This window comes from Leucoraja erinacea, chromosome 32 (assembly GCF_028641065.1).
Source record: "Leucoraja erinacea ecotype New England chromosome 32, Leri_hhj_1, whole genome shotgun sequence".
NCBI classification, from domain to species: Eukaryota; Metazoa; Chordata; class Chondrichthyes; order Rajiformes; family Rajidae; genus Leucoraja; species Leucoraja erinaceus.
In genome coordinates this window covers 26601346-26625647 of record NC_073408.1, presented here as the reverse complement: position 1 = coordinate 26625647, position 24302 = coordinate 26601346, and the positions used below count along the sequence as shown (strand labels likewise).

The 24302-nt window shown below is 43.5% G+C and overlaps 1 protein-coding gene across 4 annotated transcripts in view; it reads right to left on the bottom strand.

Moving 5' to 3' along the window:
- LOC129712475 (transmembrane protein 107-like) overlaps positions 1–24302 on the bottom strand; it is a 47796-nt gene that overhangs the window by 7046 nt on the left and 16448 nt on the right. For 3 of the 4 annotated variants that reach the window (XM_055660945.1, XM_055660948.1, XM_055660949.1), the window contains exons 4-5: positions 10353–10453; positions 7172–7268 (exon numbers count right to left, since the gene is read on the bottom strand). In XM_055660945.1, coding sequence (XP_055516920.1) covers positions 7172–7268; positions 10353–10453 — 198 coding nt within the window. Of the gene's footprint in view, positions 1–74; positions 172–7171; positions 7269–10352; positions 10454–24302 lie in introns of all 4 variants that reach the window. The other variant, XM_055660947.1, reaches the window with a different exon arrangement.

Here is a 24302-nt window from a genome sequence, read left to right as displayed (position 1 = left end):
CTCAAATGAATTTCCTTGCAGACCTTATCATGTATGACGAGCAGAAATTAAATGTAAATGCTTGATAGTAATACCTGCAGACACCGAAGATATACCAGTAGGTCCAGCACTCCCATTTCACAATGACAAAGAAGGACAGACAGATGGAACCACTGCAATGGGCTATGACAGCTGAAGCACAGGTCAAGGAAGAAACAGAACCCATGGAGCAGTTAGCGCACACACACCCACACAGCCAAGGCGTAGCATCCTCTATGTACTTAATGATGCTTTGGCTAACAAACCATTCAATATGCCTCTCCGTTCCCTTGTCTTTCTGTTATTCTACTTTTGAGGACCTACAGGCATACACTCTGCTGATCCTGAATAGTTTTAAGATTAGATTAGACTAGCTTATTATAATAGACATCTGGATGTAATGAAATTCCTTAAGCTCAAAGAATAAACAGCATACATACAGTAATTATAAACACAACAATAAATACGCAGAGTACAAAACAGAATCGTCAAAGATTGTCATGCAATCTGAAGCAGTGCAAAAAAAAAAATCAAGTATAATTTCCATATAAGTATAATAATGGAATAACTGAATGAGGTAGAATTAAAAGAAAGAGTACTGAGCAGCACCTCTGGGAAAGGACTGTGAAGGAGGTGAGTGGTTCATAAGTCTGATAGCAGTGGGAATGAGGCTGTTCTCACAAATGTTCTTACAGATGTCCGAGCTTTCAAGCTCATGCCAGGAGGCCTTCTGTGCCGGCTGCTTTCAAGAGAAACTGTGAAACTAGGATCACTCCCTTTCTCTCACAGGGAGTGGTGAGTCTGTGGAATTCTCTGCCTCAGAGGGCAGTGGAGGCAGGTTCTCTGGATGCTATAGCTCAAGGAAATGCAGATGCTAATTTATAAATATATTCAAAAATTAATTACTGTCCTTTCTATGCTTCATTGGCACATCTCAAATTATGATCACAATTATAGTTATGAAGGGAATCTAATTAAAACTTTTAAAACTAGATAGACTGTATGCTGGGAGGGTGTTTCCACTGAGTCTACACAGAACTCATTTCAGCGCAACTGGTGTCATCAGTCATCAGTCAACTCTGTCATCATCCAAATACAGTCTTTGAAATTTTCTTGCTCAATGCTGCAACTTGCCTGCACCAGGCCTCCCATTGCAGCACAGAACTCCGCACTTTGTAAAACAAAGGCCATCCTACCAACGCATCTAGTTTGCAACGCCGCCCTGATAATGAAAATATGTGTATAAGCCCCTGGAAAACATGGACCATTTCTCATATCTAGGGAGCTGCCCATCAGCAAAGGTCTTCAATGCACCAGTACAGCCTTTGCTTTGATTGATTGATCGAAAGATATAACATGGAAACAGGCCTTTTGGCCCACTGAGGGCCTGTTCCTGTGCTGTACTGTTCTATGTTCACTACAACCTTATCTCTACCTTTCCCAAACCCTTTGCAAAGAATGAAAGTGGATCTAATTGAAATTTACAAAGTTCTGATAAGATTGGACAGACTGGCTGGATGCTGGGAAGGTGTTTCCTCTCGCTGCTTTATCAAGAACTAGTGATATCAGTTTCAGGACATGTATGGAGAAAGACATTATGAGCCGAGATGAAAATACATTTCTTCACTAAGAGGGATATGAACTAATGCCATTATCTACCAGAGACCAGTGGGGTGGCCGTCAATGGATAATATATCGCTTTATATATGGAGGAGTGGTTGGATGCAAAAGGTATCAAGGGGTGTGAGGAGAAAGTAGGAATTTGGTATTGCGAAAGAGAAATAACAGGCAGGCGTTTCACACCTGTGCCATTCTGTATGATTATGATAGATTCCCTTCATAACTATAATTGTGATTATAGTTTGAGATGTGCCAATGAAGCATAGAAAGGACAGTAATTATTTGTTGAAGGCAAGCCAATTAGATGTAGGTGCTTCACAAAGTTAACAAAGGCTTTAGTGAAATTACAGAAGGCCAGGTATAGTGGCCTCTGCTGTTCCCACCAATTCTATTGGGGCTTTCGCATGGTAAAGTGTTATTAGCATTTATTCCCTTTATCGTGTACACTGTGGATGGCTCGATTGTAATCATGTATTGTCTTTCTGCTGACCGGTTAGCACGTAACAAAAGCTTTTCACTTAATCTTGGCACTAAACTCAAACTCAAGATCAACTGAAATTATCCTGAGACTTCAGGGCCACTATGTTCCTGAATGGTGAAAAGCAAATACAACATGTCCTCTTCAACTTGGATGTTAAAGGATATTGAGTCATAAATGTAGATGAACCGCAGTGGATGCATCACTGTAGCACACCGCTGGTAACTGGCCTCCAATCTAAACAAACAGCCCATCACTATCACCTTCTACCTCCTATTATAAGGCTAATTTTGTATCCAATTGGCTAGCACACCCTGGCTCACCCCTCCAGACCATGAGACACCTTGTCAGGGACCTTGCTTAAGTCCATGTAGATCATGTCTACTGCCGTACTCTTATCAATCCTCTTGGTCAAAATACTCAATCAACTTCAAAACTATGCTGACTATGTAATCAGTCACCTTACCAAATGCAGCTAAATCCTACCTCAATAACTTTCGCACCACTGACGTGAAGCTGACCAACCTGTAGTTCCCCGACTTGGTCTCGTCTGAAAATGCTCCCCCAATGCCACTTCAGTCACTTGCCCTCCCCCAACAGGGGTTCCAGTGTTGCCCCCTCTCAGGTAGGATCATCTATATATTGCTAGTGGAAAAATTCCTGGACACACTTAAATTCGACCCCATTTAGTACATTGGCACAACGCCCATCTTTTAAAATATTTGACAAGTTAAAATAGCTGCTATTACAATTTTTGATTTTATCACTTCTTGATGTCTGCCCTCCAACTTTGTCATTTCCCAGCCCGCACGGCCCAGCTTTACCTTCTCCACAAAATCCATAAACACAACTGCTCTGGCAGACCCATTGTTTCTGCCTACTCCTGTCCCACTGAAATGATTTCCATGTACCTCAACTCCATCCTATCCCCCCCCGATCTAATCTCTCCCGACCCATGTCCAAGTTACCTCATACCCCCTTCGTCTCTTTAATGGCTTCCACTCTCTGAGCCCCCACTCCCTCATCTTCACTATGGACGTTCAGTCACTCTACACCTCCATCCTACCAGGAAGCCCTTAAAACCTTCCATTTCTTCCTCGACCACAGAACCAGCCAATTTCCCTCTACCAACACTCTCCACCAGAGCTGGTCCTCACCCTTAACAAATTCCCCTTCGACTCCTCCAAATCAAATGCGTAGCTATGGGCACTCACATGGGCCCCAGCTATTCCTGCCTCATTGCAGGATAAGTTGAACAATCCATGTTCCCGCGTACACTGGCCCAATCCCTAAACTCCATCTCTGTTACATTGATGACTATATCAGTGCTAACTCCTACGCCCATGCAGAAGTCATGGACTTCATAAACATCACCAATTTCCATCTTGCACTCAAATTCACTTGGACAATCTCCGACACCTCCCTCTCCTTTCTTGATCTCACCATCTCCATCACAGGAGATAGACTATTGACTGACATTGATCACAAACCCACAACTATCTTGACTACACTTCTTCCAATCCTGCTTCCTGCAAAGATTTTATCCCCTACTCCCAATTCCTCCGTCTTCGCCGCATCTGTGCCAAAGACGAAGTGTTCCATGCCAGGACATCATAGGTCCTCGTTCTTTAGGGAACAGGGGTTCCCCTCTTCCATCATAGATGAGGACACATCTCCTCGGTACACCGCAGCTCCGCCCTTGCTCACCGTAGTCGCAACCGGGACAGAGTCCCCCTAGTCCTTACCTTCCACCCCATTAGCCGTCACATACAAAACATAATCCTCCGACATCTTCGCCACCTCCAACAGGATCCCACCATTAGTCACATCCTCCTATCTCCACCCCTTTCCGCCTACCACAGAGGCCATTCCCTCCGCAACTCCCTGGTTAACTCTTCCCTTCCCACCCAAACCACCCCCTCTCCGGGTACCTTCTCCTGCAACTGCAGAAGATGCAACACGTATCCCGATACCCAGTGGCGGACTGGGTCTAAAAATATTGGTTACCAGGAGACAAAGGGGGCCCACTTCATCAGGGCCCACTTGATATAGGGGGCCCACTTCATCAGGGGCCCACTTGCCATCGGGCAAGCTGACACCCTGGCCAGTCCGCCACTGCCGATACCTCCCTCCCTTGACTCTGTCCAGGGACCCCGACAGTCCTTTCAGGTTAGACAGAGGTTTACTTGCACCTCCTCCAACCTCATCTACTGTATCCATTGTTCAAGATGTGGACTCTTATACATCGGCGAGACCAAACGTAGACTAGTCGATAACCTTCACTCAGTCCGCCTGGACCTACCTGATCGCCCGGTAGCTAAACACTTTAATTCTCCTTCCCACTCCAACACTGACCTTTCTGCCCTCAGCCTCCATTGTCAGAGTGAGTCTAAATGGCAATTTGGAGGAACAGCATCTCATATTTTGCTTGGGCAGCTCACAACCCAGGGGTATGAATATTGATTTCTCTAACTTCAAGTAACCCCTACATTCCCTCTCTCGCCATTCCTCCCACACCCAAGTCACACAAGCTTTCATTCTCATCTAGCTACAGCTAAGAATGGCCTGTTTCCTTAATCACTGTTACTTTTTTGCCTATCTTTCAGTCATTTGTTCGATATCTCTCTACACCATCGTCTATATCTCGTTTTCCTTTCCCGTGATTTTCAGTTTGAAGGGTCTCGACCCAAAACCACCCATTCCTTCTGTCCAAAGATGCAGTTACTCCAGCATTTTGTGTCCATTTTTGGTTTAATCCAGTATCTGCAGTTGCTTCTACACTATTACAACCCTATTTTACTCATAGCTATTTGCAATCTCCTTGCGTATTTGCTCCTTCACTACCACCGACTATTGGAAGGTCTACTGTACAATCCCAAAGTGATCACCCTTCTTATTTCTTTGTTCCATCTATATCACCTGACTGGATGAGCCCCAGGAATATCCTCTAAGTCCTGTTGTGATGTTCTCATAATCAAAAACACAACTCCTCCTTTTCTGAAAGACAGAAACTACTGGCAGTTGGCAAGGCGAGAACTGATTAGGGATAGTTTAGTTTAGTTTAGAGATAAGGGGGATATGGGGAGAAGGCAGGAACGGGGTACTGATTGGGGATGATCAGCCATGATCACATTGAATGGCGGTGCTGGCCTACTCCTGCACCTATTGTCTATTGTCTTAAGGCTATTGGCAAGATCGCACATAATAGGATGGTCCAGATAGTTATGGCTAATAGGGTGCATTTGTAAATTCGCTGATGATAGGAGGCGGAGGGGAGTGATGAAAGGATATTTTTTTACTGGAATTCTGTAACCCCTGGTGTAACATGGCAATCAATGTTGGGACCTTTGGTGTTCATCATACATATAGATGACTTGCATGAGAATGTCTATGGTGTGGTAAGTAAGGAAGTTGACTGGCAGAGCTGTAGATAGTGTGAATGTTTGCCCCAGAATATAGAAGGATATACATCAGCTGCAAAAGTGGGCAGAGAGGTGACTGATGAAATTCAATCCAGACAAGTGCGAGGTGAAACATTTTGTGTTGTCTAATACAACCCAGACATATACAATAATCAGCAGGACCTTAGCAGTGAAGAAAGGTCTCAACCCGAAACGTTCCTTCTCTCCAGAGATGCTGCCTGTCCCGCTGAGTTACTCCAGCATTTTGTGTCTACCTTAGCAGTATTAAAGAGTTTAATCGTGTGAGATATTGTACTTTGGGAGGTTGGATGTAAGAGTAAAGCATACAATTAATGGTAGGACCTTAACAACATTAATGTAGAAAGGAGTTTTGGGGTCTGAGTCCACAATTCCCTGAAAGGGGCAACACAAGTAGATGGAGTGCTAAAGTGGGCATATGGTATGCTTGCCCTCATTGGTTTGGGTATTAACCATAAAATCTGAAAGCCATGTTGCAGCTCGATAAAACTTTGATTAGACAGCATTTGGTGTACAGTTTTGTATACAGTTCTGGTCGCTTGCATTACAAGAATGATGTGGGGTGTTTGGAGAGGGTGCAGAAGAGGTTTACTAAAATGCTGTCTGAATTAAAGGGTATTAGCTATTAGGAGGAATTGATGTGTTTTCTGGAGTGTCAAAGGCCAAGAGCAAGTACATGCTTTTATGAGGCAGGATATAAATGTCAAATGCTGGAGGGTATAGTGCTACGGTGAGAGAAGGAACATTTAAAGTGAGGCAAGGATTATTTTTTTTGTTACACATGGTGATAGTTGCCTGGATCGCAATGCCAGAAGTGATGGTGGAAGCAAACACAATAACATTTCAGAGGAATTTAGACTGGTACATGAACAGGCAGAGGATGGAGAGATATAGACCACATGTAGGCAAATGGAATTAGCTTAAATTGGCGTCATGGTTGGCACTGACGTTGTGGCTGAAAGGCCTGTTCCTGTGCTATGTTGTTTGCATACCACAGTTCGTAAAACATTTCTTCGTGTTAATAAATGTGTTGTCTTGTTACTCTATTTATTGTCCTTCATAAGCAGTTTAATTTAGTTTAGAGAGATTCCACAGAAACTGGTCCTTCAGCCCATCGAGTCCATGCTGACCACCGATCAATGAACAATAGCTCTGTTATCCCAGTTTCTCATCCATTCCCTGCACATTAGGGGCAATTTTACAGAGGCCAATTGGCCTACAAACCCAGATATCTTTGGGAAGTGTGAGGGAACTGAGCACCCGGAGGAAACCCACGCAGTAACAGGGAGAACACATAGAAAACACCCAAGGTCAGGATTGTACCTGGGTATCTGGTGCTGTAAGGTAGCAGTTAAGCCAGTGAGGACCATGGAGAAAGAGGGGTGACACTGAGCACTGGTGACCAACAGGAGTGCTGGTGGGATGAATGCACAATAAAAGAAACGTCACCTCATGTCTGGGCTCAGGGGGTGTCCCAGCCGACCACTGCCCACCCCTCAGTAGCAGGGCAAGCTCACTTTCCTGACACCCCTGGGTGTCCACCAATTGTTTCCCCATGTGACGACTATTGTGTGTGTGTGGGAGAGCCTGCACGAGTACCTTATAAACAACCTACCTGCAAAAAGTGAATATCCACCAGTAATCATGACAGGGCAATTTGTCAATAAAGAAGAAGAGAAGAGCAATTGAGGCACTAGCGTGGGCTCCAATAGCTGTGATTAAAGTTATAGGAAAGTGGCAACAAAATAGTCTTCTCAGATAAAATAGGAACATTTCCTAGCACATCTGCTTAAGTATCATGTTCATCACACGAAACAATGATGGAGGCAGGCAGTCACTCTGCGTGCCATTCACCTGCTTGACTAAATTCCCCAAGCTTTTCCATTACCTTAACCCCCATTCAAGTATTCACCCAATTTCTGACAGAGACATAACTGAACATATTTTTATCCGCTTTCTGGGTAATTTTCCTTCCTTAAGGAATTGGCCCATCTCCATAGTAAATTGTTACCAAAGAAATTCACATATAGACATTTAAATATGCCATTCGAGTGGGTGTGACTCCATGTGGTAGTCGCAGCCCTCTCACTCCACCCCCTACCCCACATCCGCTGCTGTCAATGGGCATCCTTCCAGCACATCAGCTGCATCTAATCTCCATCTGTTTGTTAATCCAAGGCAAAAGATAAAAATCAGCAAATGCTCGGGAGTCTAATTAGACAGATGCATCAAAGAGCCAGCACTTGTATGATGGGCAGAGTGGCTGTCTCCTACCATATGATGAGCTTAGCCACAACCATATCATGGCACCACAGCTCGGCTGCACAAGGGAGGATGAGCATAAGTCCGAGGGCAATATGTGGGTGGAGATTTAATAGCGAGGGGGATAGACAGGCACCTCTGAGGCCACAAGCAAAAATGCATGAGTGTGTTGCTTTTCTGTTCTACATCAAGGGAGCCACCAAAAGTTGCACGACAAGTGAAATGGCCGACATTGCAGATGAGATTGGCACTAGTGGTAAAGAGAGAATGAGTTGCTGCAGTAGGAACAGGAGAGCAAAGCAGCAGATTAAAGAACAGCACCTTGAAAGTTGTAATCACTGCATTATTTTCAATGCCACGTGTGCTGTGGGAATAGAAAAGGTGAGGCTTTCGATGTCTGGATCGTGTGACAGTTCCTGGGAAAGGTGAGACCTGTACAAACTGGACAGATTGCATATGAACTAGAACTGCCCCAACATCCTTTTACAGAATTTCACGAGTGTGGTTGGAAAGAGCTAAATGGAATTTGGCTGGGGAATGGAGCAATAATGTTACCATCATAACTTGAACAAAATCTAACTCAGTAGGTGTATATAGCATGAGGGAGAAATGGACGGCAAAATTACATATTTTTAACGCAAGGACATTGTCTAGTAAAAAACAAATTGCTGGAGGATCCCAGCGAGTCAGGCAGCATCTGTGGAGGGAATGGACAGATGATATTTTGGGTCAGAACTTTTCTTTAGACTGTAGAAGAGTCCCAATCCAAGACACCTACTGTCCATTCCCGTCACAAATGCTGCCTGGCCCACTGAGTTGCTCCAGCAAAAAGGAATTGATCAATATGCAGGGTCGATATTACAGGCATCCTAGTGGTCAGCAGGAGATAGAGCATCAAATATGAAGGAATGTGAATTGCAATAGTGACCATAGGCTTCAAGTTAGTTATGAAATAGGATAAGAATGGTCTGTCAAGAACTAAACAAATGTAATTTCAACACCTAGATCTATAGGCGAGATTTATATGATCCTATGCAGCCATAAAGCATGGAAACAAATTGTTCACCCACCATATGCACACCAACCAATGGACACCATTATGTACCCATCCCATCCCATCATCCTACTCTGCCTGGTGATTCAAGAGTTCTTTAGACATTTCTTAAATGCTATCAGCGACTCTGCTTCTACCACTCTATCTGGCAGTGCGTTCCAGTCTCACTGCTCTCTGGGTGAAAACAATCCACCTCAGATACTCTCAAAAATTCTTACCCCTGACCCTAAATCTTTGTCCTCCAGTTTTATCTATCTCTGCAGTCTACCCCATCTGTACTCATCAAATTGATATACCTCAAACACGCTCTTAACATCCTCCACGCCAGGGAGAACAGCCTCTCCAGTATCTCTCATAGTTGAAATGTGTAGGAAGGAACTGCAGATGCTGGTTTAAACTGAAGATAGATAGAAAAGCTGGAGTAACTCAGCATGGCAGGCAGAATCTCTGAAGAGAAGGAATGGGTGATGTATCAGGTCGAGACCATTCTTCAGACGGGTCAGACTGAGTTATTCCAGCTTTTTGTGTCATAGCTGAAATCCTCCATCCCAGGCACCATCCTGTAAATCTCTGCCCCCTCTCCAGTTGTCATATCTGTCCTATAGTGTGGTACTAGAACTGCACACAATACTCCAGCTGAGGTTGACCTATGTTTTATAAAGTAGGCACATTCCATGTCCAGACTAATGTCTTAACCATATGCCTGCCATCATCAATAATCTATGCACATACATAAATATCCCTCTGACCCACAATGCTCACTCAGACCCTACCATTCATGGGGAAGATCCTAGCTCTGAAAATCAAAACTAAAGGCAGTTGAATAAACACATGTGTTAGGAGCTGCACTGGCTCCTGGATGGAGAAGTGTTGGCATCAACAAATAATTTCTAGGTATAAATTAATAGAGCGCAGAATTTAATAATGTCTCACCAAATATTTAATCTATAATCAGCAGCAAAATGTAGCCATATTCTATATCCGTTAAACACTAGTAGGTGACAGAGGTTACAGCCTAAATTAAGCAAGAGACATTGGACCATTGAACCTTCACCCCGTCAGATTACGGCTAACCAAATCACTGCCCTCAAGTAAGATTTCCTGCCTGATCCCTCAATTACCCTACAGTCAATTACCCAATTTCAACCTTAAAATGTATTTCCTGTCCCTGTATCCAGCTCATGCCAAACCACAGAATTGCAAATGTCCACAACCTTCAGGGAAGAAATTCCTGATCATATTAGCTTTAAAGGGATTCTACTCATAATCCTGAGACCATTTCCCTGGCTCAAGGCTGCTCCATCTGGAGGAACAGGCTCACACATCCACCAGACCAATCTCCATACTTCTCTGAGTATCTAAACAGCACCAAGTATAGGCCTGTTTTATTGCTTCTTTCATCCTCGAACATTTGCCAATAATCTATCCGGTGCTTTAACAGCAGGATATTTCATGGATTCCGAACTCAGTAGAAGGATACAAATGAGGTTCTGGGTGCTATTGAACATGGAGACTCCGGTCAGGAAACCCACCAGCTCGATCAGAAACATGCCAAATGTCACCGACAATGCCACAATTAGTCTGGAAGTAAACAAAGGACAATATTCAGCATACATACAATGGAAATGATCCGCTTCTTGTACACAGATGAAGAGGAAGGACTGGAATAAGACAGGTAACACAAAAACACCATGAAACATTGTGTGGCACCAACAATGGCTGCCTCGCCACGTCTGTCTGTCCCTTCCTTCGTTGTTGTTTTGTTTGTATGTGTGAAATGTATGCTTTAGTATTCTTCAGCTTGTTTTATGTGGGGGGTGAGGGGGAGTTGGCGGAAACTTTTTAAAATCTCTTACCTCGAAGGAGATGCGATTTTTTCCCTTATCATATCTCCGTCCGCACTGCTGCCTAATATGAAGGAGTTGGCGGCCTCTGCTGGCGACTGACTTTGGGAGGCCCAACCGCACGCGGGAGCCTGCGGACTTACCATCGCGGAGCTTGCAATCCCTGTCGGGGATTGACTTTGGGGCTCCAACTGCAGGAGCCTGCGGACTTTAACGTTGTGGAGCTCGTGGTCGCTGATTAGAGACCGACGTCGGGAGCTCCAATCGCCCCGACTGCGGATGGTTTGACTGCCCCGACCGCGGGAGAATCAAGAGGAAGAAGATTGGATTTTATTGCCTTCCATCACTTTTATGTAGTTGTGTGTCTTGTTGCTTTCTTTTAATATGGCTGTACGGTAATTCGAGTTTCTCTGTACCTTAATTAGTACACGTGACAATAAACTGACCTTTGAACCTTTGAAACACAGGAGCAGCATAGCATTCTAGGCATTGAGCCTGTGCTAACATTTTGTTCATGACACTTTCCCATTTTTGTGATATTAATTTTCTATGCCAATCACATTGTTTTATTCCCTTTGTCTGTAAACAGTTCACTGAAGCAAAACATCCAAAAATATCCTCAAAAGATGAAAATCTGAAATAAAAACGGAAAATTGCTGAAAAGCATCAGCAGCTCAGGTAGCATCAGTGGAAAGAGAAAGAGTTAAAGAGAAAGAAAACTTATTTTGCATTGAATTTCATGGTATAATTTACTTTTGTGAAGATCTTCCCTAATTTATAGATTCTGTCCACATTTTAGAATCCTTGCAAGATCCCAAAAATCCAAGTTCTCAGCGGATTGCCTCTCAGATTTATTCAGTCCCCATAAAGTCGCAGTCCCTCAGAAACTGTCACAATATTCCACCAGTACAACCTCTCAGCGAGGAGCTGAAGAACATCAAACAGGAGCAGGAGAAATTATACTTCCTGTGTAACCGTCACACTACAAAACAAACAATGTTCTACGGTACCCGGATGTGGCGCCGACAGACGAGAGGCCGAAGCAAAGAAGTCGAAGCCAAAGAACCGAATGGAAACGAGGCCGAAACGCCAATAAACCGAAAGAGTCCGAAGACAAAACAGCAACTAACCAAAAGGATGGGACGCCTAACTGCAAACTAACCGAAAGGGTGGGACGCCTAAAAGCCAACGAACCGAAAAGCTGCATCGCATAAAAGCAATCCTACCGAATGGCCGCTCTGTCGAAACGCTACCTACCCGAAAGGCGGCATCGCCTACAGGCCAAAGGACCGACTGCCACTCAACAGAAACGTCCAATAATTGTCATGACGTTGCTGGGGGGCGGGACCTGTCAGCGATTGGTCCAGACCCCTGCGTCCATCACATCACTTTGAAGTCATGAACATTCACTTCTAAATCTAGAGGTATTGCAATTATTTTCCGTAAAGGAATTCCATTTAAATCAAAGAATACTATTTCAGATAAGGAAGGGAGATATCTTATAGTAGCAGGAGAGATCAATAATACGCCAATTACGCTGGTAAAATATATATGCGCCCAACTTTGATAACCCTCAATTTTTTAATAAAATTCTGAATATAATTGCAGAATTTAATTATCAAAATGTTATAATTGGAGGAGACTTCAACTGTGTTTTAGACCCTTATTTAGATAAATTGATGCAAAAACAAAAAGGTAATATGAAATCTAAAACCAGTGAACTCTTACATACATATATGGAAAACACAAATATAGCAGATGTATGGAGGATCGCAAATCCGACGGGAAGGGACTACTCGTTCTATTCAACGGTGCATAAAACATATTCACGGATAGACTATTTTCTTGTGGATACAAAATTAATTACACACACTATGCATCCTAAATACCACATTAATGCGATTTCAGACCACTCTCCTTTAACCTTTGTTTTAAAATTAGAAGGAATGTCTATGAATAAATCGTTCTGGAGGTTTAATTCGCAACTTTTAAAAGACCCACAAGGGAGTATATATCTCAAAAAACAGATGGACTTATTCTTTGAGATAAATGATACACCAGATATATCCCCCACGCTATTATGGGAATCCTTTAAAGCATTTATTAGAGGAGTCATTATTTCATTTCAAGCTTATCAAAATAAAAAGAATAAGAAAGAACAAAGACATTTAGAAGAACAAATAAAACAATTAGATACAGATAATGCTAAAGATCCAACTATGGATAAACATAATAAAATCCTATTATTGAAATTCAAGCTGAATAAATTATTGTCAGAGAAAGTTATAACATTATTTCAAGTTACAAAACAAGAACACTTTGAATTCGGGGACAAACCCCACAAACTCTTAGCACGCCAGTTGAAAAAACGGGAAAAAGAGAATGCAATACTAAAGATTAAATCAGATAGTGGGGAATTATTAACACTACCCAAGGATATCAATAAAAGATTCGCTCAATTTTACGAAAATCTATATACATCTAAAACGTCAATAGATAATAATAAAGTTTCAGAATTTCTGGAAAATTGTAACCTCCCAAAATTAGAATTGAGGGAACAAGAGGAACTGGGAGCAACAATTACTTCTAAGGAGATAGAAGACACAATAAAAACACTAAAGAATGACAAAACACCAGGACCAGACGGATTCAGTAGTGAATTCTATAAAGCCTTTTACGATATAGTTACGCCACGATTACAGAAAATGTATACATACGCTTTTAAAGAGCAAAGCTTACCCGAAACATTAGCAGAATCAACGATTACATTAATACTTAAAAAAGATAAAAACATAGAAGAACCAGGCTCATATAGCGAAATTCGCTATTGCTTTGTTAAATACGGATCAAAAAATAATAGCGAAAACACTAGCCAGTAGACTAAGCAGGTACGTTAGTAGATTAATAAATGGAGATCAAACAGGATTTATACCTAAGAGACACTCATTCAATAATTTGAGACGTTTGCTTAACATAATGCACTCACATAAATCTCACGACCAAGAGTTATCTATTATCTCACTGGACGCAGAAAAAGCTTTTGATCAAGTAGAATGGGATTATATGATTAAAGTATTGCAAAAATTCCAATTGGGAGAAAACTTTATCGCATGGATAAAACTATTATATAACAAACCTACGGCTAGAATATTAACTAATAATATTTTATCCTCGAAATTTGAACTATCAAGGGGCAATAGACAAGGATGCTCATTATCACCGCTTTTATTTGCTTTGATAATTGAACCCCTTGCTGAAAAAATAAGAACACATCCGGATATTTATGGTTATAATACAAAATACTCAAAGAATAAAATATCCCTATATGCCGATGATGTACTACTGTACATCACAAAACCACAAATTAGTATACCAAACATATTAAATTTAATTGAGGACTTTGGATCCTTTTCGGGATATAGAATAAATTGGAACAAAAGTGAAATTATGTCGATAAAACCAAAAGACTCAACACATCTTCGGAAATTTCCCTTTAAAATAGCTACAGAAAAATTCAAATATTTGGGAATTGAAATTACTAGAAATTACCAGGATATGTTTAAAGCCAATTATAATCCCTTACTCAAGAAATTGAATAATCTGATTAAATTCTGGAAAACACTTCCGATGTCCTGAATAGGCAGAATAAATGCTATTAAAATGGTTTTCTTACCACAAATTTTATACCTATTTCAATCAATACCTATATACCTCCCAAAAAAGTTTTTCAAAAAATTGGACTCAGACATTACAAATTTTATATGGGATTATAAATCCCATAGAATACAAATAGCACACCTTAATAAACGAAAAGAGCTGGGGGGGTCTAGCGCTCCCTAATTTTATGTATTATAATTGGGCAGTAAATATTAAAAATATGATTCACCTGCTGGACAATTCTGCACAGCAGGCGGACTGGATGGTAATGGAAAAAGGGGACTGCTTCCCGAGTAATATAGGAGCGACCATCCTCTCACCAATAAATTTGAATAATAAAAATTACAATAAAAATCCAATTATACATAACACAATAAGAACATGGAAACAAATAAAACAGAATTTAAAATTAAGAAACCTATCTCTTTTAATACCAATAGTCAATAATCCATCGTTTAAACCATCAATTATAGACAAATCATTTATACAATGGGAAAGAATGGGAATTAAAACGCTCGAAGATCTGTATGAATTGGGGAATTTACTATCATTTCAACAACAACAACTGAAATATAATTTGAAAAATAACCAATATTTTAAATATCTTCAAATTTGTGATTATCTGAAAAAACACACAAAAGACTATCATAATATGCCTTCCGATTTATTGGATGAAGCAATGAAGACCAAGGCGGAATCAGCTAATTAATATCGTACCTATATAATATCATTTTAAACATAGAAATACCCACAACAGATGGAATTAGAAAAGATTGGGAACAAGAATTAGCTATAAAAATCTCAAAAGAGACCTGGGATAATCATTTACTACAGGTGCATAAATGTTCGATCAACGTACGACATACGCTCATTTAATTTAAAACATTACATAGATTATACTATTCAAAAACGAAATTAAATAAAATCTTCCCTAATGTTTCACCAATCTGTGATAAATGCCTGTGTCAAGAAGCTACCATAGCGCACTCTTTTGTTTTTTGTACAAAAATCAAAAAATTCTGGTATGAAATATTTGATATTTTTTCAAAATTGATCAAAATAAAACTGGTACCAAAACCAGAATGGATTATCTTCGGAATATCGGAAGGTAACCCGGAATTAAAAGTGATTCAGAAGAATTTATTTAATTACGGGCTAATAATGGGAAAAAAGCTTATACTTAAATTCTGGAAAAATGCGCCGACACCAACAATAAAAATGTGGATATCAAATATGTTTGAAACATTACATCTGGAAGAGATGAGATTCCTCCTAGCCGGTAAAGCAGACCAATTCCAAAAGACGTGGTCTATGTTTCTGGACCTATTACAAGTATGAGGTGTAATAGTCAGGACCTGGTAACGGGAGGTAAAACAACAAAAACAGACTTGGTTGGTAGTCCCCTTTCTGCGGAGTTTAATGTTATAATAGAGCGATTGTTTCTATTTTCTCTTTCTTTCTTTTCTAGGGTCTATTTTCTCACTTTACTTCCTTCTCTAACTTCTTTCCTAAGGGGCTTTCTTTTCCCAACACTCTTGCACTTCACGACTCTCTTGCACTTTCTTTACTTTCCTTACTTCTGCCTTTTTCTTAAAGCTAAAAAAAAAATGAAGCGGTACAAAAAATGTATTAAGATATATGTGTTATGTAGGATTGTAATTTACCGTACTTCTAATAAAAATAAAATTAAAAAAAAAAAAATAAAAAAATAAAAAAAATAAAAAGTCATGAACATTGTCCCAAACCTCCGCTCCACCCGACCCTCAGCCCGCGGAGGGTGGCCGTGGGAGAGTGGGGGCTGTCCCGAGCGATGCACACCTTCGGCCGCTTTCAACTTGGTGTTTGGGTTCAGATTGCCCAGTCACCTATGGATTGTGTGAGCACAGGGGTGGGTCCGTTGGCTCACAATGTTTGTGCCGAATACTAAGTCTCTGCATGGCTCTGACCAACCATGGCTCTGAGCATGTAGTTCTATAGGGCTAAAATACAAAAACATGGCTGTGATGCTGAGGCTTTATAAGGCGCTAGTCAGGCATTTGGAGTATTGTGAGCAATTTTGGGTCCAATATCTGAGAAAGGATATGTTGGCACTGGAAAGGGTCCAGAGGTTTATGAGAATGATCCCGGGAATGATTGGGTTAACATATGTTGGGCATTTGATGGTACTGGGCCTCTACTCACTGGAGTTTAGACAATAGACAATAGACAATAGGTGCAGGAGTAGGCCATTCGGCCATTCGAGCCAGCACCATTCAGAGAGAGAGAGAGAGAGAGAGAGAGAGTCAATTTAATTGTCATTTGGACCCCTGGAGGTCCAAACGAAATGCCGTTTCTGCAGCCATACATTACACACAAATAGACCCCAGACACAACATAATTACATTTAACATAAACATCCATCACATAGCTGTGATGGAAGGCCAAATAAACTTATCTCTCCACTGCACTCTCCCCCCCCCCCGATGTCAGAGTCAAAGTCATAGCCCCCGGCTGGCGATGGCGATTGTCCCGCGGCCATTAAAGCCACGCCGGGTGGTGCGAGGTCGCACACCGGGTCTTGATGTTGGAGCCCCCGGTGTGCGCTCGCAGAGTCCGCGGCCATTCCAGCCGCGCGGGGCAGTGATGTAGGCCCCGCTCCAGGGGCTCTTCGACCCCGCAACTCGGGCGGGAGAAGTCGCCGCTGCGAGAGCCCCAAAAAGCGGTCTCCCTCCAGGGAGCCGCGGGCTCCCGGTGCCGTCGTCCACAGACCCGTCGTTGGAGCCCCCGACTCTCCGGTAGCAGCAGCGGCAGCAGCAGCGCTCCTCCACCGCTCCACCCGCTCCGGACTCGGCCAGCCCCGCGACGGCAACGGTGAGTCGACACCTGAGTCCCCGGTCTCTTCCTGTTGGAGGCCGCTCCTCGTTGCGGCCTCAGCGACACCTGAGACCCGACGAGAAAAGGTCGGGTCTCCAGTGCAGGGAGAGATTCAAAAAGTTTCCCCCCCCCCCACCCACCCCACCCCCGCCCCCCCCCACACACACACCCCAACATAAAATAACAAAAACTAGATAAAAACACAGACAAAAAATAATAAAACGCGGACAGGCTGCAGAGGCCGCTGCTGGCCAGAGCCGCGCCGCCTACCGGTCATTCAATGTGCTCGAATGCACATTCAATGTGCTCATGGCTGATCATCCCCAATCAGAACCCCGTTCCTGCCTTCTCCCCATATCCCCTGACTCCCCTATTTTTAAGAGCCCTATCTAGCTCTTTCTTGAAAGCATCCAGAGAAGCTACCTCAACCGCCCTCTGAGGCAGAGAATTCCAGACTCACAACTCTCTGTGAGAAAAAGTGTGTCCTCGTGTCCGTTCTAAATGATTTACTCATTCTTAAACTGTGGCCCCTGGTTCTGGACTCCCCCAACATCGGGAACATGTTTCCTGCCTCTAGCATGTCCAAACCCTTAACAATCTTATTTTTCAATGAGATATCCTCTCATCCCTCTCAACTCCAGAGTGTACAAGCCCAGCTGCTCCATTCTCTCAGCATATGACAGTCCCGCCATCCCAGGAATTAGAAGGATGAGTGGGTACCTCATTGGAACTTACCGAATTATGAAAGCTTGGATAGGGTGGATGTGGAGAAGATATTTCCACTAGTGGGAGTGTCTTGGATCAGAGATCATAGCCTCAGTATAAAAGGACGTTCCTTTTGGAAGGAGATGATGAGGGATTTCTTTAGTGAGAAGGTGGTGAATCTGTGGAATTCATTGCCACAGAAGGCTGTGGAGGCCAAGGTAGAAATTGATAGATTCTTGATTAGTATGGGTTTCAGGGGTTATGGGGGGAAGGCAAACGAGTGGGAAGCCATAATTGAATGGTAGAGCAGACTTGATGGGCCAAATGGCCTATCACTTATGAAGTTCCACAAATGCACTGCAGAAAGCATTCTAACAGGATGCATCATAGCTTGATATGGCCTCTGCCCAAGACCGTAACAAGACCATCGGGAACATGTTTCCTGTCCCAGCACCGAGCCTTGCGGTACCCTACTAGTCACTGCCTGCCGTTCTGAAAGGGACCCGTTAATTCCTACTCTTTGTTTCCCGTCTGCCAACCAATTTTCTATCCATGTCAGCACTCTACCCCCAGTACCATGTGCCCTAATTTTGCCCACTAATCTCCTATGCGGAACCTTATCAAATGCTTTCTGAAAGTCCAGGTACACTACATCCACTGGCTCTCCCTTGTCCATTTTCCTAGTTACATCCTCAAAAAATTCCAGAAGATTAGTCAAGCATGATGTTCCCTTCGTAAATCCATGCTGACTCGGACCACTCCTGTTACTGCTATCCAAATGTGTCGCTATTTCATGTTTTATAATTGACTCCAGCATCTTCCTCATCATCAATGTCAGGTTAACTGGTCCATAATTCCCTGTTTTCCCTATCCTGCCGTTCTTAAAAAGTGGGATAACATTAGCTAGCCTCCAATCCACAGGAACTGATCCTGAGTCTATAAAATTAAATTATATAATAAAATTATCACCAATGCATCCACGATTTCTAGAGCCACTTCCTTAACTACCCTGGGATGCAGACCATCAGGCCCATCAGTCTACCCAACACCATTTCCTGCCTAATGTGGATTTCCTTCAGTTCCTCCGTCACCCCAGTTCCTCTGGCCACTACTATATCAGGAAGATTGTTTGTGTCCTCACTAGTGAAGACGGATCCAAAGTACCCGTTCAACTCATCTGCCATTTCCTTGTTCCCCATAATAAATTCACTTTTTTTCGGTCTTCAAGAGTCTTAACTAATTTTTTCCTCTTCACATACCTATAGAAGTTTTTACTATCCTCCTTTATATTCTTGGCTAGCTTACCTTCGTACCTCCCCATATTGCCTTTTTAGTTATCTTCTGTTGCTCTTAAACATTACCCAATCCTCTTGCTTCCCGCTCATCTTTGCTACGTTGTACTTCTTCTCTTTTATTTTTATACTGTCCCTGACGTCCCTTGTCAGCCACGGTTGCCCCTTACTCCCCTTGGAATCTTTCTTCTTCCTAAGAATGAACTGATCCTGCACCTTCTGTATTATTCCTAGAAATACCTGCCATTGTTGTTCCACTGTCATCCCTGCTAGGGTATCTTTCCATATTTGAGGAATATAAAGCAAGGAGGAAAGAACTCAAGCAGGCAATAAGAATGGCCAAAAGGGGCACAAAATGGGTTTGGCAGGTTGGATTAAAGAAAATCCAAAAGCTTTTCATACCTACATTAAAAACAACCAGAGAGAAGGTAAGACGGCTCAAGCATAAATGAGGGGAATTTGCACTTGTTTTCTGGTGATATAGGTGATGTACTAAACTTTCCATGTTTTCATCAAAGAGAAGAACATGGAGGACAGTGAGATTAATGTGGAGGATACACAGCAAGGACAGTTTGAGATTAATGAGAGGTTTTAGAGCTCTTCAAGTGCATTAAGATGGATAAAGCCCCAGGGCCTGATGGGAACTATTGCAGGTTATTGAGAGACAAGACAGGAGATTGCAGGATCCTTGACAAAGATCTTTGGGTCTTCTCTAGCCACAGGTGAGGTCTCAGAGGACTGGAGAGTAGCTAATGTTTTCCTTTATTTAAAAAAGGTAGGTAGAGAGAATGAAGGGAATTATAGGCTGGTGGGAATCGCATTAGTGGTAGGGAAGCTATTGGAGAGGATTCTTCAACAGGATTTACTCCTATTTGGAAGAGAATGGGTTAATAAGGGACATGGCATGGATTTATACACGGCAGATAGTAGAAACATGGAAAATAGGTGCAGAAGTAGGCTGTTCGGCCCCTCGAGCCAGCACAGCCATTCAATGGTTGATCATCCAAAATTAGTACCCCGTTCCAGCTTTTTCCCCATATCCCTTGATTTCTTTAGCCCCAAGAGCTAAATCTAATTCTCTCTTAAAAACATCCGGTGATTTGGCCTCCATTGCCTTCTGAGAATTCCAGATTCACATCCCTCTGGGTGATAAGGCTTTTCCTCATCTTAGTCCTAAATGGGCTACCCCTTATTCTTAAACTGTGACCCCCAACATCAGCCTGACAACATCAGTTGGGGGTCACAGTTCTGGACTCACAGTTCTGGAGTCCAGTTCTGGACTCCCCCAACATCAAGAGCATTTCTCATGCATTTACCCATTCCAATCCTCTAAGAATTTTATGTTTCTATAAGATCCCCTCTCATCCATCTAAATTCCAGCGAATACAAGCCCAGTCGACCCATTCTTTCATCATATGTCTGTCCCACTATCCCAGGAATTAACCTGCTGAACCTACTGTGACAATATCCATGTAATTTATGCATATGAGCTGTGCTCATTCTCGCACATGCTCAGTAAGTCAGTCAGTGACCTTTGATTTGGAAATAAATCATTCCTGTTTTTGATCCCAACATGTGTGTGTGTGCATCCATCTTTCTCTGTATATTATGTGCTAGTTTACTTATTTTGTAAGCAGACATACATCAAAACACCCACGTTACACTCCCGCAATAGCAATAATGTCCTTCCTCCAATTAGGAGACCAAAATTGCACACAATACTTCAGGAGTGGTCTCACCAGGACCCTGCACAACTGCAGTAGGACCTGCTTGCTCCTAAACTCAATTCCTCTCGCAATAAAGGCCAACATGCCATTAGCTTTCTTCACTGTGTACTGTACCTGCATGCTTACTTTCAATGACAGATTTACAAGCACACCCAGGTCTCATTGCACCTCTTCTTCTCCTAATCTGACACCATTCAGATAATAATCTGCCTTCCTGTTCTTGCCACCAAAGTGGATACCCACACATGTATCCACATTATACTGCGTCTGCCATGCTTCTGCGCACTCACACAACCTATCCAAGTCACCCTGCAGCCTCATAGCATCCGCCTCGCAGCTCACACTGTCACCCAGCTTTGTGTCACCAGCAAACTTAGAGATGTTACATTTAATTCCCTCATCTAAATCGGTAATATATATTGTAAACAACTGGGATCCCAGCACAGAGCCTTGCGGCACCCCACTAGTCAATGCCTGCCATTCTGAAAGGGACCCGTTAATTCCTACTCTTTGTTTCCTGGTTGCCAACCAGTTCTCTATCCAAGTCAATACCCCACCCGCAATACCATGTGCTCTAATTTTGCACACTAATCTCTTGTGTGGGACCTTGTCAAAGGATTTTTTAAAGTGCAGATACACCACATCCACTGGCTCTCCCTTATCCATTCTACTTGTTACATCCTCAAAAAATTCCAAAAGGTTAGTCAAGCATGATTTCCCTTCATAAATCCATGCTAACTACACTTCTATAACATCTTTAATAATCAACTCCAGCATCTTCCCTACTACTGAAGGAAGGCTAACTGGTCTACAATTCCCCGTTTTCTCTCTCCCTCCTTTCTTTAAAAGTTGAGTGTCTACCCTCCAGTCCACAGGAACTGATCCAGAGAAGAGAGAACATTGGAGAATGATCACCAATGCATCCACAATTTCTAGAGCCACCTCCTCGAGTACTCTGGGATGCAGACCATTAGGCCCTGGAGATTTATCTGGCTTCAGTCCCAATTATATAACACAATTTTCTGACTAATGTGGATTCCCTTCAGTTACTCCCCCCCCCCCCCCCACCTCGACAACAGTCAAGAGTCAAGAGAGTCAAGAGTCAATTTAATTGTCATTTGGACCCCTAGAGGTCCAAACGAAATGCCGTTTCTGCAGCCATACATTACACACAAATAGACCCAGACACAACATAATTACAATTTTACATAAACATCCATCACATAGCTGTGATGGAAGGCCAAAAAAAGACTTATCTCTCCACTGCACTCTCCCCCCCCCCCGATGTCAGAGTCAAAGTCAAAGCCCCCGGCTGGCGATGGCGATTGTCCCGCGGCCATTAAAGCCACGCCGGGTGGTGCGAGGTCGCACACCGGGTCTTGGTGTTGGAGCCCCCGGTGTGCGCCCGCAGAGTCCGCGGCCGTTCCAGCCGCGCGGGGCAGTGATGTAGGCCCCGCTCCAGGAGCTCTTCGACCCCGCAACTCGGGCGGGAGAATTCTCCGTTGCAGGAGCCCCGAAAAGCGGTCTCTCTCCAGGGATCCGCGGGCTCCCGACGCCGCTGTCCGCAGACCCGCAGCAGCAGCCCCCGACTCAGCAGCGGCATCGGCAGCAGCAGCAGCAGCAGCAGCAGCTCCTCCACCGCTCCACCCGCTCCGGTCTCGGCCAGCTCCGCGACGGCAACGGTGAGTCGGCACCTGAGTCCCCGGCTTCTTCCTGTTGGAGGCCGCTCCTCGTTGCGGCCTCAACGACAACGGAACCCGACGAGAAAAAGTCGGGCCTCCAGTGCAGGGAGAGATTTAAAAAGTTTCCCCCCCCCCCCCCCACCCACCCCCACCCCCCCCCACACACACACCCCAACAAAAAATAACAAAAACTACATTAAAACACAGACAGAAAATAATAAAAACGCGAGACACCCTACGTGAGAATGCTGTTCATCGATTATAGCTCAGCATTTAACACCATTATCCCGTCAAAACTGATCACCAAACTCAGCGACCTGGGCATCGATCCCTCCCTCTGCAACTGGATACTGGACTTTCTAACTAACAGACCCCAGTCTGTTAGGTCAGACAACCACACCTCTTCAACCCTCACCCTGAACACTGGTGTACCACAGGGCTGTGTGCTGAGCCCCCTTCTCTACTCCCTCTTCACCTACGACTGCACACCTGTACATGGTACTAACACCATCATCAAGTATGAAGATGATACAACGGTGATTGGCCTCATCAGCAACAACGACGAGTCGGCCTATAGGGAGGAGGTCCAGCTCCTAGCAGCATGGTGCCTAACAACAACCTGGCCCTTAACTCCACGAAGACCAAGGAGCTCATTGTGGACGTCAGAAGGTCCAGAGGCGGCACGCACACCCCCATCCATATAAACGGGACGGAGGTGGAACGTGTTTCCAGCTTCAGGTTTCTGGGGGTCAACATCTTTGATGACCTCTCTTGGACCCATAATACCTCAACTCTGGTCAAGAAGGCTCACCAGCGTCTCTTCTTCCTGAGGAGACTAAAGAAGGTCCATCTGTCTCGTCAGATTCTGGTGAACTTCTACCGCTGCACCATTGAGCGCATCCTTACCAACTGTATCACAGTATGGTATGGCAACTGCTCTGTCTCTGACCGGAAAGCACTGCAGAGGGTGGTGAAAATTACCCAACGCATCACCGGTTCCTCACTCCCCTCCAATGAGTCTGTCCAGAGCAAGCGTTGTCTGCGAAGGGCGCGCAGCATTGTCAAGGACTGCTCTCACCCCAGCCACAGACTGTTTACCCTCCTCCTATCCGAGAGGTGCTACAGGTCTCTCCGTTCAGGAACAGCTTCTTCCCAGCGGCTGTTACACTACTTAACTCCGCACCTTGGTGATTGCCAGTCACCCCCCCCCCGGTTGCACTACTACTACTGTTTACAAGATACAAGAAACAAGATACATTTATTCGTCACATGTGCCAGATGGCACAGTGAAATGAAATTCCCATACAGCCATACAATAAAAATAAAGGACACAACACACAATAGAATTTAACATAAAACATCCCCCCACAGCAGAATCAGAGTTTCCCAGTCACCAAAGTCAGTCTCTTCCTACACTGTTCCACCGTTCATATAATACTGTTTGTACATATATATATTTTACTGTTCATTATTCTATGTTCACTCTGCTGGGTGAGATGCTAACTGCATTTCGTTGTCTCTGTAATGTACACTGCACAATGACAATAAACATAGAAATTAGGTGCAGGAGTAGGCCATTCGGCCCTTCGAGCCTGCACCGCCATTCAATATGATCATGGCTGATCATCCAACTCAGTATCCCGTACCTGCCTTCTCTCCATTACCTCTGA